The 20,311-nt window shown below is 41.6% G+C and overlaps 2 protein-coding genes across 2 annotated transcripts; both read left to right on the top strand.

The window, feature by feature from the left end:
* The first annotated feature begins 3,569 nt into the window (after positions 1-3,569).
* Positions 3,570-17,077, top strand: LOC112430937 (odorant receptor 131-2-like). Its single transcript, XM_024799449.2, has 4 exons — positions 3,570-3,701; positions 3,950-4,692; positions 10,597-10,663; positions 17,072-17,077. Exons 1-4 carry the CDS (start codon positions 3,570-3,572, stop codon positions 17,075-17,077), a joined length of 948 nt encoding a protein of 315 aa, XP_024655217.2.
* A 1,730-nt stretch (positions 17,078-18,807) lies between these two features.
* On the top strand, positions 18,808-19,875 carry LOC112434856 (odorant receptor 131-2-like). The gene is made up of 2 exons (XM_024802590.2): positions 18,808-18,939; positions 19,096-19,875. The coding sequence occupies exons 1-2, from the start codon at positions 18,808-18,810 to the stop codon at positions 19,873-19,875; spliced, it is 912 nt and encodes a 303-aa protein (XP_024658358.2).
* The last annotated feature ends 436 nt before the right edge of the window (positions 19,876-20,311 follow it).

Genomic DNA, 20,311 nt, shown 5'->3' with positions numbered 1-20,311 from the left:
ACATGGTTGAAGTCACCCGAGATCACAATAAAGGCACTCGGGTGCTGAGTCTGTAGCCGAGCTATGGCAGAGTGGATAGTGTCACATGCAGCTGTGGGGTTAGCAGAGGGGGGAACATAGACAGCCACCAAGATGACGTGAGAGAATTCCCTGGGTAAATAATACGGCCTGAGTCCAACAGCACACAGTTCAGTGTCCGGGCAACAAATCCTTTCTTTGATTGTTATGTTGGCAGGGTTACACCACCGGTTATTAACTAAAACAGCAAGCCCACCTCCTTTACGCTTACCGCTAGCGATGCTGTCCCTGTCCGCCCGAACAGTGTGGAAGCCTTCCACGGAAGCATTCTCATCGGGAATGTCCTGGTGCAGCCATGATTCGGTGAAACACATCAGGCTACACTCTCGGTATTCCCTCTGACTCCGTACCAGTGCTGAGAGCTCGTCGATTTTAATTGCCAACAATCGCACATTTCCCATCACGATAGACGGCAGACACGGTTTAAACCTCCTCCTCGCTTCGAGCCTCCGCTGTCTCACCGTCACCTTTTTTCTTCTCTTCTGTCCTTGACCTCTGCATCCCCGATGTGTTTTCCTCCAAATTTCAGCTGGTACTTCTGCGGGCCTGGCCAGCGAGCCGGCCGGCATCAGGGCGATCAGCTGATCTCTGGAGTAAACAGTCCGTGCGTGTAGGAGATGTGCCGCGGTCCCGTTCCATGATAAAAGTAACAGTTCCACGGCCACCAGAAGAACAAAAACTCTCTCAATCCACATGATTGAGTAAGAGATAGAAAACGGAGGAAAATACAAGTCAGAAAAAAAAAGAATACGTAAGAAAAAAGAGCTAAACTAAGAGAAAAGCAGGAGCGACTGTAACAGGCTGCACGCTGGTTGGCGCATGCCAACCAGCGTGTAGACTTGTATATAGTTTTAGATTAACTATATGATTAACTTGTATATAGTTAATCATGTATGGATCATTTAATGTCGAATTCTGAATATCGATCTGTAAGTAATGAAATTTGAAATAAGGGGGTAGGAACAGGAAAAATGTAATCCTACTCCTTTTCGAGCACACACATTGTATAGACATAGATATATACATGAAACTTCATTTTTTATAAATTTTGTTTTTTCTTTTTTCCCTTGTTATTTCAATTATATTTGCATGTTCTAAAGAAAATCTATCTATGTTTTGTCATAGTGATGTAAAAGACAAAAAACAATGGGTATTAAAACCCTTAATGAGCAGGCCTTTTGAATGGAGTCCTTTAATGCACGCACATGGCCTAGGGCAGGGGTCGGCAACATGCGGGTCCGGAGCCACATGCGGCTCTTTAGTCCTTATACTGCGGCTCCACGTGGTTTGGGAAAATAAATTACAAGTATTTAGCTGAAGTGTATTTTTTTTGTATTAGTTCTTTTAAACTTGTAGTTCTAAATTGAAAGTTTATTGTGATATTGAAATATAAAAATATAATTATATTTTATTATTTTTCGTCGCTCAAAATAAGCGTCACACTCGAGGAAGCCGGTATACTCGCCGAAACGCCGTGCATTTGTCGAGACTTTCAACCCCAGGTAGGCCAATTATGGATCTTCGGATCCACATTATGTCAGCAGCTCCACCGCGAACTATGTTAAAAACAAACACCGCTCACGCCTCACAGATGACAGCTTACAGTCCTGCGTAAAGATGAAAGTGACTTCGTACAGCCCCGATTTGCAGACGCTGTGCGCAGAGGTTCAGGAGCAGAAGTCCCATTGTAAACATATTACGGCAGACTTGACGATGTTTCCATCAACATGCTTTTCAGCATCTCTTTATTGACCACTTTTCACACACGGTTGCTGTACGTATACAGCCGGCTGTAGCTTTTCAGCTCACAGCCGACACAGACCAACACAACAGCAGAGAGAGCACAGACTTTAAGGCGGCGAGGCGTGATTGCGGGTGCAGCTCAGGTGCGTACACCTCCCATGCAGCGGTACTGCAGACCAAGCCCCGCCACACACATTTACCATGTAAAATAAATATAAGTAAATAAACAAATATTTATGCAGAATTTTGCAAATATTTATTTTTCATTTTCTTAGTAGCATAGTGCTTTTTTCCAATTATTTTTTAAAATTCAGGTCAAGGCTCTGCTATGCTCCAAAAGCCCAAAGGCGATATGAGGGTGGCGGCTCACAACAGTTTTTCTTTGCTACATGGATCATTTTAGTTCAGCTGGGTGTCTTTGCTTTTGTTATATTTCTTTAACAGTTCGAAATGTTTTCATTACATAAATAAAATGTAATTTTCTCTGTAGCACTTCATGGATTTCATAAGCAACACACTTTAGTTGTTCACACAAAGCATAAAGGTAGAAAAAATAATATATAGTGTTATCTTCATTTTAGATGTCACAAAGTATTTGTGGCTTCCAGCGTTTTCTTGGAAACTGGGTCCAAATGGCTCTTTGGGTGTTAAAGGTTGCTGACCCCTGGCCTAGGGCCCTGATACACATATAATACAGAGAGATGTTTCAGGTTAGCAGGAGAGCTGGGGTTAGTGGATGTTGTAGCCTAAATGCTGACAATATCCTCTGACTTTTCAAACTTTAAAGATAGACACTAGACCATGTGTTGGTGTCATGTCAACCTAAGGAGATGGACCATAAGACAAAGCATGATATTGACACATTTACAGTGATTCTTGTCTCTTTTTCGTGAGCTAGCAAAAGTGCCTAATACACACGTGCATGCACTAATGGGTACGAGCACTCCTACTACTCACAAACATTCAGGCACTGTCTCCCTCTCTCACACACATAGACACACCTGACGCCATTTGCATATAACCACTATTATAAATTATCAATCACTGGCAAGTGCTACAAGACAGAAGTCAACCATAACCAGGTGAGCACCTATTCTTTGGTGGGTGGGGTTGTTTATAAAAACTATTTATATATTCTTTGAGATTTGTATTGTATTGAATCATTTAGTGTAGTATATTTTATTTTATGTGATCAGCTATATAATAACTCTGATTGTAACACAACCAGGCGCAATTATCAACTATGATTTAAGTTACTACTTTGAATGAGAATGCTACTATTATCCAGCTCGTTGTGACTAAGTTAATGTTATAGGTCAAACTTGGAGTTTTTTCTTTAATGAAAATGTCTTATTGCAGTTCACACTTAACTAAAGCAGAGTTTAGTGCAGAAAAGCATAGTTTGTTGTAAACTGGAGCAGAAAGGTTTTTGAACTTTATAAAATTGATGAGAATAAATAATTTATGGTGGATTACATTGCAGAAAATGCATTTTCTGAAATGTAAATTATTGGCTTAAGCAAAATGAATTACTTTTGATGCTTGGATATGGTGTTTTATGGTTGGTGTAATAGTGTTGCAGAATATTTAAGATTTCTAAGATTATTATTGATCAGATAAGGAATGCTCATAGATATCAAAACTTTGCCGTGTTTTTAAAGTTAACACCGTCTGTGTTACAACCTGCCATAACAATCAATGATGTCTACAGGTTTTTTGGCCAACTCATGAACCTTTCAAATGCTGCCATGAATTTGACAACAGTTACGTATCGGGACCCGTTAAACATAGCTATTGTCAAGAATGTGATAACTGTGGTCCTCTGTATCGCCATCATCTATGTCAACGGCACCTTGCTGCACACATTCAAAAAACATGAGGTCTGTATCCTGCTCATAAATTTTGCATCTATTTATTACATCCATTTAGAACTACATACTAGACGACAGAATGTGATATATTCTGCACGGTGAACATTCCATCGCGCAAAGAGACGTTGGAGTGACGTGTTTTAAATGATATTTTTGGACGTCCTAGTTTGGTCACTGAAGCAGTTGTTTTTATCCACCGTTCAATGTTTAGTGGGATAATTCACCTTTCATGTTCTAAATCCTGTCCTTCTCTTCAGGTTTTCAACACAAATCCTCGTTACATCCTGTACATTCATCTGGTAATCAATGATATCCTCCTGCTCATCATGTTCACCCTCCTTCAAGTTCTCAGTTATGCCATTTTCACTCTTCACGTGCCCTTCTGTATTATTTTGCTAGTGATTGCCGTCATTTCCAGCCTTAACACTCCACTGACCCTCGCTGTGATGGCAGTAGAGTGTTATGTTGCCATATGCTTCCCTCTCCAGCACTCACAGATCTGTACAGTCAAAAATGTAACCGTTGTGATCACAGTGATATGGGTGCTAAGTTCACTTTCAATTCTCCCAGATTTATTCACCATCTTGGCCACAGAATCCAGAGATTTCTTTCATTCAAGAGTCTTCTGCCTTTGGAAAACAACTTTCAGACCTCCTGAGCTAGAAAAGAAGAGAGATATATCCAACATTGTATTTCTGGTTATTGTTTGGCTCATCCTTGTCTACACATATTTCAGAATCCTTTTCGCTGCACAGGCAGCTGCTGCAAACGCCAGGAAAGCAAGAAACACTGTACTGCTGCACGGCTTCCAGCTGCTGCTGTGCATGCTCAACTACGTGTATGATTTGCTGCTGAATGGTTTGACATCCTTGTTTCCAAAAGGAGTCCTGACTATCCGCTACACAGTCTCAATACTAATACATGTTCTGCCTCGAATCATCAGTCCAGTTGTTTATGGGATACGAGATAAGATGTTCAGAAAGTACCTGAAAAAATACTTGTTTCATACAAAAAATGCTAATGCTTTTGTACACAGGTAACCCAGACAAGACAGACATTGTTGACGTTACACATTTATCAATTTCTCTTAATTTTATTACCATTTACTTTTAGATACAGACTAAGTAGAAGTAATGGGAGTAGTGAAATTCACTTTATGTTTCTCATATCATCCTGACTTACAATTTTTTTGATCTTTCTAAACTCTCATTCACAGTGAAACAGTGTTCTGTTAGTCTCTGCATTTTGAAGCTGTAGGCAGAAATACTGTAACTTCCTGTTTGTATCACAAAGGAGAAAACTGCAGTAACCTAACCTACAGCAAATAAAAACATATTTTCATGAGTTTTCAGAATTTGGTGTTATTGGATTCATTTTAGGTGCTCAGTGTTTAGTGTAATATGTTCCAAAGTAACATGCTACTTCATTGACAGTCCGTTTTTCCATAAAGAATTACTGTGCTAAATTGAAAAATGGTATAACAGTTTATTCATGCAGGCCCATATGACAGAGAATGTGCATCTTCTTTTTGTTTTCATATTTTCATTTATATGTAATTGTGTTGTGGTATGCAGTGTTTTGTGTTGTTTTACTTAAAATTTGTTTAAAAGGAAAAAGCTGAAAATTTGAATAGCTAAAAGTTGAACTGCGAATAGTTGGTTTTTGTAATATATGATTTATTTATTACATTTTATGTGGAGAGAATAAATAAAAGTAGATTTACGGTGGCCCCTAGAGACAAAGCACGTACAAACTCCAAAACATGTAAAAACTCCAAAACATGTAAAAACTCCAAAACACGTACAAAACACAACAGAAGTGCTCCAGGATGCAGGCGAAGTGTTGAGCTTTTGTTACCTAGTGGTTACACAAGCCAGCAAGTACCAACGATCGGATTTGGTGTGTGGTGGTAACAGGTAAATGAACTTTTTTTTTAAAATCATTTGAATATATATGAGTGAATATATATGAGTGGTATGAGTGGTATATATATTAGAGATGGCACGATACCACTTTTTTATGTCCGATACCGATATCATAAATTTGGATATCTGCCGATACCGATATGAATCCGATATAGTGTTTTTTAATCAACAAAACTGTTTTTTTTAAATATCTTGCTGCATTTTGTATAAGTTCATACTCAAGTTTAAAACAACAACTACACTAAAGCTATTCTGTTATACCTATATGCAAAAGAAAAATATTTCATAGTTCAGCAATACTGATCAATCTAATAAACTTAAACCTACACCATCCTCCCTAATCTGGTATTTTAAAGAGTACTTAGCGTAAATATTAAGCAACCTAACTAATAGGGTTCCAACTAGGGCTGCTCAATTAATCGAATTTTAATCACGATTACGATCTGGGCTTTCAACGATCATTAAAAATGACTGAGCCGATTATTAGCCCCTCCCTCATTTATCCGCGACACGTTAAAGGCCGGTCCGTGAAAATATTGTTGGGCATAAACCGTCCGTGGCGCAAAAAAGGTTGGAGACCGCTGATTAAGAGGACCCGAGGGAAGCTCGGAAAGCTAAGCAGAAGTTATTTGGAGAGGAGAGTGACTGAAAAGACAGGTAAAAAAAAAAACTTCAGTGGTGTTGCACACTATTTTATATTATTTTTAAAAGTCATTGTTAACCCTTTAAATACGGTCAGAGCAGCATGCTCCGTTTTGTGTAACTATTTTTAAATCCCTGTAGAACCTGAACCGCGTAAGCTAGCGCAATAATTTGTTTGCATATGAAACCAGAGGAGTTGTACTTACATCTTATGCCATCAGCTTGTCCTCGGTCACGGTTTCCTTCCACATAAAGCTTTGCAAAAATTGCATAAAAAGCGCTTGCAGGAACAAAAACATAATATTCCAGAAACAGGCTTTGCCGATCCGATCAGCTGTTCATAACACTTCCCACATTGAAAAAGTCGTCAGCGCGAACTATCACATGTCCGCCATTTCCTGGCCGAAACCAGAAGTGATGTCATTTTTGCGGAAATGTAGTTTTTTACTTGTAGGCCTTAAAAACCTATACTGGTCATGTTTGACTTTTCTGAATAGTTTCTGGGATGCTTAGAACTCAAATTGCACTGCTGGAAATATTTTATTTTGATGCACCTGCTGTTTTCTTTGCAAATTTGCCTCATAGGATTGTTTTTTCGTTTTTCCTGCAGTATATAAAAATTGCTGTATCTCCAAAATAAAACTATGAAGACACTCACAATAAGTTTCCTGTTGTTGTAAACTATTTGTAGCAACTTTTTTGTATTTAAAGTTTTGAGGGATAAGCCTCTTAAATTTCTCCAAGTAGAAATATATGTAAAAAAAAAAAAAACGATTTTCAATTTTCTTGTAGTTTATTGCACTTTTTTGCAATTAATGTAGTTACTATGGACTTAATGCATACATATTATTAAAATATGGGCTATAACAGTTGTATAGCAACTTGAAATGCTCCCACAAATGGCACTACAACATGTAAAAATATAATATAAGCTCTGGCGGACTTGGTTCTATAGTAGGTCTTAAAGGGTTAAATAAATATCGTCAAATAATCGAGATCTCAATTTCAGTGAAAATAATCGTGATTATCATTTTTGCTATAATCGAGCAGCCCTAGTTCCAACTCCCAGCAACAACAAAAATAAATAAATAAAAAATAGGGAACCACCCCTCACACTCCACCACATGATGCTTAATCAACGTAATCAACCTTAATTTGATACAGTGTGAAAAAAAATGCACAGAAATCAATTATTTTTCAAGAAATATTAAATAGATTCAACATCTTTCTTCAACAAAATTGCAGACTGCACAGATGGTACCTTCCCAAAGGAAAAAGTACTATAGCTTACTAGGGTATATATATTAGACTTAATAGTCACTATATACAGTAATTGACTTCTATTCATTTTACATCAAATTAAAATTTTGGGTGTAAGATTCGGATAATTATTTATTAAAAGCTAGACATTTTAAATGAGAATAAGAAAGAAAAGTATGTCTTTGTGCCCCCTTTTCCCTGTTAATGCCCTATCGGCCCCCCTGGCTAAACTTTGCTAGATCCGCCCCTGCACAGTTACCAGCTGTCAGCTACATAGAAAAAGATCCTGGAGTAGAAAGAAATATTAAATACATTCTAATAACAGCTGATCAAGCTTAAACGTGCTGCTGTTGTTCAGCCGCTGGTTTCCTCTTTCTGGTGCAAAGTGGGCCAAAAGCAAACAAGAGACACGGACTCACGACAGAAAAGCCGATCAGCTGATCATTAAGCAGTTTCATGATTGAAGTAGCAGCCAGAAGAGGCAGTCGCTCCATATATCGCTTGTTAAGCTTAACGCAGGAATGCTTTACAAACATTCAGAGATGGACTTACACACTTGCTTTACTTCTTTCGGGGATAACTTTGTCGGAGATGAAATGCCGGGTTGCTAGCGAAGCTCCAAATGCTATCCAGACCACCGACAGGTCCCGCATGCCACAGCCGCTCTATCACGTGATGCATACTGCTCCGACGTGCTAACGTTCTGAGGTGAGTTACGGCGTGTTGCAAGTTTTGTGAGGTGCTTTCGTGATATTTAATGGATCGGATTACATTTTTTATTTTTCTCCGATATCCGATCCTGTAATTTAGGTCAGTATCGGACCGATACCGATACGTAATATCGGATCGGTCCATCTCTAATATATATATATATATATCTATATATATCTATATATATATCGCTATCCAGCGTAGTGGTTAGACTACACGCCTTTGGAACACAGGATCGCAAGTTCGATTCCTGCCTGGGGAGTCTGTATCCAGTAAGGGTCCTAAGGCTAGACCCCCTATGCTAAGCAAGCCTACCGCAGACATGAGCAAGACAGATAAATATGAAGGCATGCCGGCTCGGACGTCGCCCGGATCAACAAGGTCCGCGTCAGGTGTTGAGGAACCAGGGCACCCTGACGAAAAGTGGGCTACTGGAACAAGAAGGCATCGGTGGGCAAGAGACGAAAACAGGGTGTTGTTTGAATGCTACTACGCAAGTAACCCTGGCGGAAGGGGCTACATGAATAGGATGAGTGACCACAATCACAGCGAAACAACTAGTAGCTCAGTGTTCCAACATTCGAAAGAAGGGACTGCTCTCACAGCTAGAGATTGACGAGGTACAACACAAATGCTACGGCAAGGAGGAGTCAGGACGCCAGGTCAGGGGGGAGATATCATCACCCCTACCCGAGATTGGGTACATAGCCCCAAGTGCGATAGGAGAAGGATCGTTGAGTGTGAGAGGAACTGACCTGAAAAATAGGATCATGGCCAAGCTTGAAACCTGGATCCCCCGTAGCCGGTTACCAAGATTAGGAGAAGTACCCTCAGAAGGTCTGCTAGATGATGCTAATGCAGCGCTACGGACAATACCTACAACCACGATTACCGACACTAACAAGCTGATCTACAATACGGCAGCAGTGATCAGTGAGATGCTTGGCTACAAGTTGAACAGCCACAAGGAGCAGTACCCTCCATGGAGAAGGAGGCTAGAGGGCAAGATCAAAGTAGCACAGAGGGAGGTTAGCCAACTAACGGAGTTGCAGAAAGGTGCGACAAAGAAGGTGCATAAGAAATACAGCAAGCTGTCCATACCTGAGGCCTTGGAAACTGCCAAGCAAAGACTCACAGCCTTGGCCAGCCACTTGAGGAGGTACAGGAGAGATAGAAGGCAGTAGAATAAACCAGCTGTTCTCCACAGAACCAGCAAAGGTGTACTCTCAGTGGCAAGGGAACAATAATAATAATAAGAGAACAGCACCACCAAGGCTGGAGACGGAGCAATACTGGAAGAGCATATGGGAGAAGGACGCAACCCATAACGGCAATGCTCAGTGGCTAGTGGATCTGAGGGCAGACCACAGCGACCTCCCTGAACAGGGTCCAGTAACCATCACAGTGGCAGATATCCAAGAAAGGGTCTCCAGTATGAAGAGTTGGACAGCACCAGGGCCAGACATGGTTCACGCCTACTGGCTAAAGAAGCTGACTGCACCCCATGAGTGTCTGGCAGCGTCTAGACGGTCCTGATCCCCAAGGACCCCAAGAAGGGACCGGTCCCCTCCGACTACCGACCAATAACCTGCCTCAGTACTACATGGAAGCTCCTGTCAGGCATCATATCGGCTAAGATGAACAGGCACATGGGTCAATACATGAGCGGGACACAGAAAGGAATTGGCAAGAATACCAGAGGCGCAAAACACCAGCTACTGGTAGACAGAACAGTCAGCCGAGACTGCAAGACCAGACTGACCAACCTGTGCACTGCCTGGATTGATTACAAGAAGGCCTATGACTCAATGCCCCACAGCTGGATACTGGAATGCTTAGAATTGTACAAGATCAATGGGACCCTAAGAGCCTTCATCAGGAACTCAATGGGGATGTGGCGTACAACACTAGAGGCCAACTCCAAGCCCATAGCACAAGTCACCATCAAGTGCGGGATCTACCAAGGAGATGCTCTGTCCCCACTGCTGTTCTGCATAGGCCTGAACCCCCTCAGTGAGATCATTAACAAGACTGGCTACGGATACCGACTACGGAACGGAGCAGTTGTCAGCCACCTCCTGTACATGGATGACATCAAGCTGTATGCCAAGAGTGAACGAGACATCGATTCACTGATCCACACTACCAGGCTATACAGCAATGACATTGGAATGTCGTTCGGACTGGAGAAGTGTAGTCGGATGGTAACAAAGAGAGGGAAGGTAGTCAGAACTGAGGGGATTGAACTACCAGACTGGACTGAAAGACAGCACAGAGGCACTAATCATGGCAGCACAAGAACAAGCTCTGAGTACAAGATCCATAGAGGCTGGGGTCTATCACACCAGGCAAGACCCCAGGTGCAGGTTGTGTAAAGATGCCCCAGAGACAATCCAGCACATAACAGCAGGGTGCAAGATGCTAGCAGGCAAGGCATACATGGAACACCATAACCAAGTGGCCGGCATAGTGTACAGGAACATCTGTGCCGAGTATAACCTGGAAGTCCCGAGGTCAAAATGGGAGATGCCCCCAAGGATGGTGGAGAATGACCGAGCTAAGATCCTGTGGGACTTCCAGATACAGACGGACAAAATGGTGGTGGCTAACCAACCGGACATAGTGGTGGTAGACAAACAGAAGAAGACGGACGTAGTGATCGATGTAGCGGTTCCGAATGACAGCAATATCAGGAAGAAGGAGAACGAGAAGCTGGAGAAATACCAAGGGCTCAGAGAAGAGCTCGAGAGGATGTGGAGGGTGAAGGTAACGGTGGTCCCCGTGGTAATCGGAGCACTAGGTGCGGTGACTCCCAAGCTAGGCGAGTGGCTCCAGCAGATCCCGGGAATAACATCGGAGATCTCTGTCCAGAAGAGCGCAGTCCTGGGAAAAGCTAAGATACTGTGTGACCCTCAAGCTCCCAGGCCTCTGGTAGAGGACCCGAGCTTGAAGGATAAACCGCCCGCAGGGGCGTGCTGGGTGTTTATATATATGAGCTGGCTCTTTTTAGTGAGCCGAGCTGAAAGAGCCGGTTCTCTAAAAAGAGCCGGAAATCCCATCACTAGTCTTTAATAGATTTTGATATAATACTGTTCAAACATGATCTCAGATTCCCAAGTGAAAAACATAACATGCTGCAAGTGTGTTGACTAAAGATTATATTCAAGAACATATATCTTTAAAAATATTTTAAGTATGAAGCTATAGTTTCATAGCAAATATTGCATATGTCTATGCCAGGGTGCTGGAAAGGAGAGTTCGTCCGTTAGTTGAACCTCGGATACAGGAGGAACAATGCGGTTTTCGTCCTGGTCGCGGAATACTGGACCAGCTCTTTATCCTCTCCAGGATACTTGAGGGTGCATGGGAGTTTGCCCAACCAGTCTACATGTGTTTTGTGGACTTGGAGAAGGCATTCGACCGTGTCCCTCGGGGTGTCCTGTGGGAGGTGTTGCGGGAATATGGGGTGTCTGGCCCATTGCTACGGGCCATTCGATCCCTATACAACCGTTGCAAGAGCTTGGTTCGCATTGCCGCCAATAAGTCAGACTCGTTCCCGGTGGGTGATGGGCTCCGCCAGGGCTGCCCTTTGTCTCCGGTTCTGTTCATAATTTTTATGGACAGAATTTCTAGGCGCAGCCAAGTGGCGGAGGGCTTTCGCTTTGGTGGCCTCAGAATCTCATCTCTGATTTTTGCAGATGATGTGGTTCTGTTGGCTTCATCGGGTGAGGGCCTCCAGCTCGCACTGGAACGGTTCGCAGCCGAGTGTGAAGCAGCTGGAATGAGGATCAGCACCTCCAAATCTGAGGCCATGGTTCTCAGCCGGAAAAGGGTGGAGTGCCCACTCCGGGTCGGGGATGAGTTCCTGCCCCAAGTGGAGGAGTTCAAGTATCTCGGGGTCTTGTTCGTGAGTGATGGGAGAAGGGAGCCGGAGATCGACAGACGGATTGGGGCTGCAGCTGCAGTAATGCGGACGCTGCACCGGTCCGTCGTGGTGAAGGGGGAGCTGAGTGTAAAAGCGAAGCTCTCAATTTACCGGTCGATCTACGTCCCTACCCTCACCTATGGCCACGAGCTGTGGGTAGTGACCGAAAGAACGAGATCGCGGATACAAGCGGCAGAAATGAGCTTCCTCCGATGGGTGGCTGGCCTCTCCCTTAGAGATAGGGTGAGAAGTTCGGCCATCCGGGAGGGGCTCAGAGTAGAGCAGTTGCTGCTCCACATCGAAAGGAGCCAGCTGAGGTGGTTCGGGCATCTGACAAGGATGCCCCCTGGGCGCCTCCTGGGTGAGGTGTTCCAGGCATGTCCCACCGGGAGGAGGCCCCGGGGCAGACCCAGGACATGCTGGAGAGATTATATCTCTCGGCTGGCCTGGGAACGCCTTGGTATTCCCCCGGATAAGCTGGAGGAGGTGGCTGGGGAGAGGGAGGTCTGGGCCTCTTTGCTTAGGCTGCTGCCCCCGCAACCCGGTCCCGGATAAAGCGGATGAAGATGGATGGATGGATGGATGGATATTGCATATGTCCAAAATTTTGAATGTAATTTTTTTAAACCCATCAGAAATGATTGTGCAGAAATTGTTCTGAAAATTTGATGATTTGAAATGGAATGACCCTTATGTTAACTGATAATTGCAGTGGTGTGAAAAATAGTTTGCCCCCTTTTGCGTGCATTTAATTCAATTCAATTTTGCCTCAAGGTGCTTTGAATTCTAATGTAAACACTCTACAACATAGGTGTCAAACTCTGGCCTGTGGGCCAAATTTGGCCCGCAGCCTAATTACATTTGGCCCGTGAAGCCATACCGAATTACTATTAGAGCTGGCCTACTGGTATTATACAGCTAATATATATATTTTTTAGTATTAAGCTTTGCTTGTTCCATATTCAGTTTTCCAGCGAAACTTATTTGAGTCCATAAGAAAAGATTCATTCTTATATCTGGAGGAAGATTTTTTTTTCAATAAATATTAAAGTTAGCCCGCGACTTTGTTCCAGTTTTGAATTCTGGCCCACTGTGTATTTGAGTTTGACACCCCTGCTCTACAATAATAAAAAGACAACAGAGCAAACCCCACAAATCATATGACCCCCTATGAGCTAGCAACAGGAAGAAACCTCCAGCAGAACCAGGCTCAGGAAGGGACGGTACACATTGTTTAATATGTGCATTGAAGGACATTTCGTGGTCAAAAATGACTCCAAAGTTCCTCACAGTGTCTCTGGAGACCAAGGTAATGCCATCCAGAGTAGATATCTGGTTAGTAGGGGTGCAACGATATTCGTATCAATATTGAACCGTTCAATACAATGCTTTCGGTTCGGTACGCATATGTATCGAACAATACAACATTTGTAATTTATTTTATCAATTTTCCTTCTGACGATGCTGTCTGTGTTGAGCGCTCAGTGAATCTGTGTTCGACTACTCCGCCTAGGCTGCACTGTCGAGCGCAGATCCACTGAGCGCTCAACACAGACAGCATCGTCAGAAGGAAGAGCGCAGGGCAAGTTAGCGAGACAGAAGTTAAGCTCTCCTTGCAACAGGCAAATTGAACGTCATTCAGATCTGGCGTTTGGAATTATTTTGGTTTTTATGTGACGTATGACCCTGAAGGTAAGCGAGTCATGGACTAAAGTAAAACAGTATGTTGAATGTGCCATGCAATGCTCAATTACATTGGTGTGAACTAGTGTGTTAGCACAGTTAGCTCGTTAACGTGTTGGCCGTCTAGCCCCATGCACGGAGTGATCGGCGGTAGCTCGTTAACGGAGATTTGCCGTGTTGTGGCGTTAAGGTCATTTCAACGAGATTAACCTGAAAGCACTAGCGGGAACACAACGAATATGACTGCACATTTACGCCGACATCATCGTAGTGCAAAGACAAGTGGAAGCAGACAAAAAACAAGCAAGCATGCTACTAACTTTAGCCGAGTCATTTAGACAGCTGTTAGCACATGATTCTCCTTATGCTGCTGAGAATATAGCCCAGAAGAAGCGGATAGTATAGCTTTTATTTTGGAAAGAGACATTTCTCTGTAATAAACTCTCTTTTCCAAAGATGAGTGATTCCTCAATCAGATACAGGGCTTGCAATATCGCTAGCCCGACGTCCTGGAGCTAGCGATTTTTTCAGTCGGGCTACCAAAATCTATCTCTTCCCTGCCCGTCGGGCTATTGTAGGAAAAATATATGTCAATGCTTTTGCATTCTTTCAGAAATGTAGCTGGGTAATTATGTCATTGGCATCGGTGAGCCACTGTCAATATGTGACATATTGAAGTTGCGTTTGAATTTGCGCTTGTTTTTTTGCTTTCACTTTGCAATCGTGCGAACTGTGTATAGAGAGCGACAGCACTGATCTGTGAGTGATGATAATTTGTGCACCAATTCCTCTGACATCGTCTTATTAATCGTTAGCTTACTGTGCAAACATGACAAGTGAAATCTCCCACAGCAAGCTTAAACATGTGAGAGGTTGATCGTGCAGAGAATCGCTGAGCTTATGTGAGTGAGTGTGTAAAAGCATTTCAGTTCTGCTGAGCCAAATAAGACAGGTCAGGGTGAAGAAGTGACAGCCAAAGAAAAGCTTACCACAAAACGGAGAAGTTATGACAAATCAGACTATAAGGCAAAAAGAAAGTGCAGCTTTATGGTTTCATGGACAAAAGAATTTCTGTGGCTGCAATATGACGAGCTAAATAACCAGGGCTGCACATAAGTGGTCCGCAGGTGCGCATTCGCTGTCAAAATAAAAAACACGCACAAGGGTTAGGGTTAAATTTAAAAACTGTACTTTTGAGTTAAAATATATATTTATAATTTTAATAAATGACAAATTAAAAATGCATGAACATTTTTTTGTATCGAAAAAATATCGAATCGTGACACCAAAGTATCGAACCGAACCGAACCGTGAATTTTGTGTATCGTTGCACCCCTACTGGTTAGATACCATATTTCCAAGATTTTTAGGCCTGAGTACAATAACTTCAGTTTCATCTGAATTTAAAAGTAAAAAATGAGAGGCCATCCATGTCATTTTGTCTTTAAGCCATTCCTTAGGTTTAACCAATTGGTGTGCGTTATCTGGCTTCATGCATAGATAAACTGCATAGCAGTGAAAATAGATGCTACGCCCTGTAATGACATTGCCTAAAATAAACATGTATAAAGTAAACAGAACTAGTCCTAGCAGAGAACCCTGTGGAACTCCATAATCAACCTAAGTGTATGAAGTGGAGTCTGCAAATACATGAACAAATTGGACTCTATGAGATAGACAGGATTCAAACCACTGCAACAGAATCTCTTTAATACCTCCAGCACGATCACAAATTTAAATATTAGAAAAAAATCTTACTAGTAAACACAAGTAAAATATGCTAACCTTAACCCTAACGCTAAAAAGTGGATTGTAAAGAGCTGAAGCAGTATTTAAAATGTTTTCATTCACATTTGTGAATTTGTTAAGTTGCTAAGTTTTATCTAAACGCGTTCATGAGTCACACCTCACATAATGGGGCAACAGTTTGAGGCCTTCACTAAACCACACTCTCACCAAACTTTCTCACACACACAAAGGCCTTTGCTATTACTTGACTACTCTGTATTAGTAGCTGACCTGCTAGACAGATGTTTGACATGTGAGACGGTAACCACGTGAGTGCCTCTTCTGCGTTTTCTTGCATATAAATTCATAATATAATATTTTGCCTGTATATCAAATATTACCGTATTTCCCGGACTACAAAGCGCACCTGAATATTAGCCGCACAAGCTAAAATCAGGGGAAAATCCTGTTTTGTACATACATTAGCCGCACCTGACCAAAAGCCGCAGGTGTTTCAATGTTGACTTATCATATGTAAGAGAATGTGCACAAAGCGAATTGTCAGGAAAGAGATGGCTGTTTGGAGACATCACTTTTATTAATATTTTGAAAAACAAGTTATGGGTACATATTTGCACATGTGCTGTGCTTCATAAATGAGTAACAAATGTAGTACATAACAGTAACCTACAGCACACCAGAAAAATAGATTCAGACTACCTTTTAGGCTCAGGTGCAGTGATACGGCTTTAACAAGAAGAAAAGTCAGTCATTCACCACCATCTTCCTGCGCACTAAAACCACCAAAGTCCTCTTCTCCAGTGTCGGAAACGAACAGGCTCAGGATGGCTTCGTCATCCACTCTCAGCTTCTTTCCTTCGTTGTCACTTTCAAAACCAAAGAAATCCTCGTTGTCAGTGTCAGAGTCGAACACCCTCTGAAGGGCTGTGGCGGTGTCCTCCTCTTCATCATGCAGCAGTCCAGCCCTTTCGAAATCCGTTGGTGATCGTGGATGTTTTCACACTTTTCCACGCTGTCAGAATCCACCGGTGGAGTTGAGCACAACTTGCTTTTCGCAAGTTTATCGCCGCTCGTCATCCACGACTCCCGCTGAACGCGTAGCGCTACTTTGAAGTTTGTTTTTCGCGCTACTTGTACGGCACTATGTTGCCTGGCGGATGGACATGTGACCAACATACCACTCTTGAACCCCGATCCTTCCGCCAGGCAACGCAGTGCCGTACAACAGCGGAACAAACAAAACAAATCGTCTTACGATATGACAAAAATCATGGACAATCCATAGAAAAGCCGCACCTGACTAAAAGCCGCAGGGTTCAAAGCTTGTGCAAAAAGTAGCGGCTTATAGCCCGACAATTACGGTACTTCAGTTATAACTTCATGTTTACAAATGAACATTGTCTAGATCTTCTTCTATTTACTCTTATGAAATGAGAGTTATATGTGTGAACTTAAAAATTTTTCCCTGTGTGTCCCTGTTTTAGTGTTAATTGATTCGAAATTGGAAATAGGGCAACCTTTTGCACTAATGTGAGTGTTGTCTGTCTCTGCGTGTTAGCCCTGTAACAGACTGGTGGCCTGTTCAGGGTGTACCCTGCCCTGAAGACAGCTGGGATAGGCTCCAACGCCCCATGACCCTGAATAGGATGAGAGGATGGATGGACATGGTCCATAAGAAGTGTGATGCATTTAAAATAATGGTCATCATCAATCACCAGAAAATGAGAAAACTAGTTTATGGTAGGCTTTACAATGTAAGACAAAACTATGTAATAAACATATTATCAAAATTATATTTGTAAATTGATTTAAAAGCCATAGATTGTTTTGTGATAATAATATTTATGAGAGGACAAACAATGTCAGTATTAAAGTTTTCTCTGTTATATATTCCCTGAGAAGTGACATGCTGATGAATAACGTCAGGAGTGGGTCTCTGTCTCCTGAATCCCAACTGGAAGCTGGTTCCACAGAAGAGGGGCCTGAAAGCTGAAGGCTCTGCCTCCCATTCTACTTTCTACCTCCGTCCACATATGTGGACATCACATTTTGGGTTATTTAGACCAAAATAATCAATTTTGCTCTGCAAGGGCCTGATATCCAGGACATTATACTGCTACTGTTCTATCAAAATTTTAAACGAATATCCTCAGATGTGGCTCAGATTTTTTCTTAAAAACAAAAATAAGGTAAAAAAAAAATAAAGCTGGTAATTCTTTGTTTTTACATTTCTCCAGCCCCAATCAGCCCAAATATCAAAGAGAAATTAAAAATGCATGCTGTGGAGGTTAAAATACTCCAGGAACCACAAGTAAACCAGCAACCACCATGGTGTTGTTGAAATTTTCTCTCTCATGCCATGAAAACGATTGAAAGTTCAGGTTTGCTTTCATTATACCCTCCTTAGGTCATCAGTCACAACTGAAAAAAAGTATCTGGCAAAAGAAGTGGATTGTAAAGAGCTGTAGTAGAATTTTATTTAAGATTTCATTTATCTAAATTGGTTTGTTCAGTACTGCGTGTAAGCATCAGGACTTATGAAACGTAATGAGCTTTGGGTGTCCTCTAAGGCACACGCACTCTGAAGGCTCTCATGAAACCACGTGCACATGCACACACACAACCAGACCCCTTCACTATTACCTGACTAGTACCAGTACTCTATATTAGAAGTGACAATCTACCTGACTTACCAGACCTGTGTGGTATGAGATCATAACCAGGTGAGTGCCTGTTCTTAAATTGTGTGTAAAGAGATAAAACGATATCACATAATAACGATCTTTTTCATCATTGTGTTCACTTGATGTTTTTTTAAATGTTATCAAGTGTTACAGTATAAATAATATGTGTGCCTTACGAACCGTTGTTTTACTGTTTGCTGTTTTTCTTTCCTTGGCAACAGATTGGTAGGTTAAAAAATGACATTGTGCATAAAAATTAAACATATAACAGAAGGATCATCATCATTACCATTATGATTGGGCTTACAAGAAAAAAAAAAGCATATAATGAATACATATATGTATATTTATTTACTCTTCCGGCTTCTATTTGCTATTTTTCTTATTGAGAATAATGTTTCCAAGATAATCAGCCTTCAGTATTGAAGCTTTCCTATATTAATGTTTTATGTTATATGAACCTGAAATGCTGATGAATAAAGTGTCCAGTTTTTAGAAAACTTTTCAGACGTCTCAAGAACCGTTCAAATGCTGGTATGAATTCGACAACAGCGGTGTATCAGGACTCCTTAAGCACAGCCATCATCAAGAATCTGATTACCGTGGGTCTCTCTGTCTCCATCATCTACATCAACAGCAGCTTGGTGCACACATTCAAAAAACATGAGGTCTGTATTTTATTCATTCCTGATATTCATTTTGTATAATACAATATGTTTGGGATGTATGTGGGACATCGTATAATGTGATTTATTTCATGCATATTCTCAGGTGATCATCTGTAATGTACCTATAAGTCTAAACTATCCTGTCCTTCTCTTCAGGTTTTCAACACAAATCCTCGTTACATCCTGTACATTCATCTGGTAATCATTGATATCCTGCTGCTCATAATATTCACCCTCCTTCAAGTCCTCAGCTACATCATTTTCACTCTTCCTGTTCCATTTTGCATCATTTTATTGTTGATTTCCATAATTTGTAGCCTGAACACTCCACTGACCCTTGCTGTGATGGCAGTAGAGTGTCATGTTGCCATATGCTTCCCTCTCCAGCACTCACAGATCTGTACAGTCAAAAATGTAACCGTTGTGATCACAGTGATATGGATGCTAAGTTCACTTACAATTCTGCCAGATTTATTCACCATCTTGGCCACAGAATCCAGAGATTTCTTTCATTCAAGAGTTTTCTGCCTTAGAGAAACTGTTTTCAGACTTCCTGAATTAGAAAAGAAGAGAACTATATCCAACATTGTATTTCTGGTTATTGTTTGGCTCACCCTTGTCTACACATATTTCAGAATCCTTTTCGCTGCACAGGCAGCTGCTGCAAACGCCAGGAAAGCAAGAAACACTGTACTGCTGCACGGCTTCCAGCTGCTGCTGTGCATGCTCACCTACGTGTATGATTTGCTGCTGAATGGTTTGACAAAGTTGTTCCCAAAAGGAGTCCTGACTATTCGCTACACAATCTCAGTATTCGTTCACGTTCTGCCTCGACTTGTTAGTCCACTTGTTTATGGGATACGAGACAAGGCATTCAGAAGATATCTGAGAAAATATCTGTTCTACTCACCAAATGCTAATGTTAACAAAAGTTAAAAACAATGCCATCAGCGCTTTTAATTTAAAATACTGAGATTGAGTAGTCTTTGTTTATCTTATTCTATTGTCCTTTTTTGTTTGCATATCTTTCTAATCTAATGTCACATTGAATGTGTCGAACAGTAACTTTCACTATATGGCAATTTTATAAGACACTTTAGTGTTCGGAAAGACAAAAACTGCAGAATTCAACCAGAGAGCTTAAAATATGGACGGAAATAAAACTGGACAAAATGAAAGCAAAGTTAATAAAGATGGAAGAAAATGTTGCACAAAAAGGCAAAACAAAAGCCATCAACATAAGAAGTAGATATTACCAAAAGAACCAATGCAAAAAGAGTAAGTATAACTAAATAATACAGAAAACTGTTTTAAATATATACATTTTTAGGAGCAATGTGAAGGAACCCAAGAGCTCTAAAACAGTCAGAAG

This window comes from Maylandia zebra, linkage group LG5 (genome assembly GCF_041146795.1).
Source record: "Maylandia zebra isolate NMK-2024a linkage group LG5, Mzebra_GT3a, whole genome shotgun sequence".
NCBI lineage: Eukaryota > Metazoa > Chordata > Actinopteri > Cichliformes > Cichlidae > Maylandia > Maylandia zebra.
The sequence above is the reverse complement of the archived record's forward strand: the minus strand, read 5'-3'. Positions and strand labels throughout refer to the sequence as shown.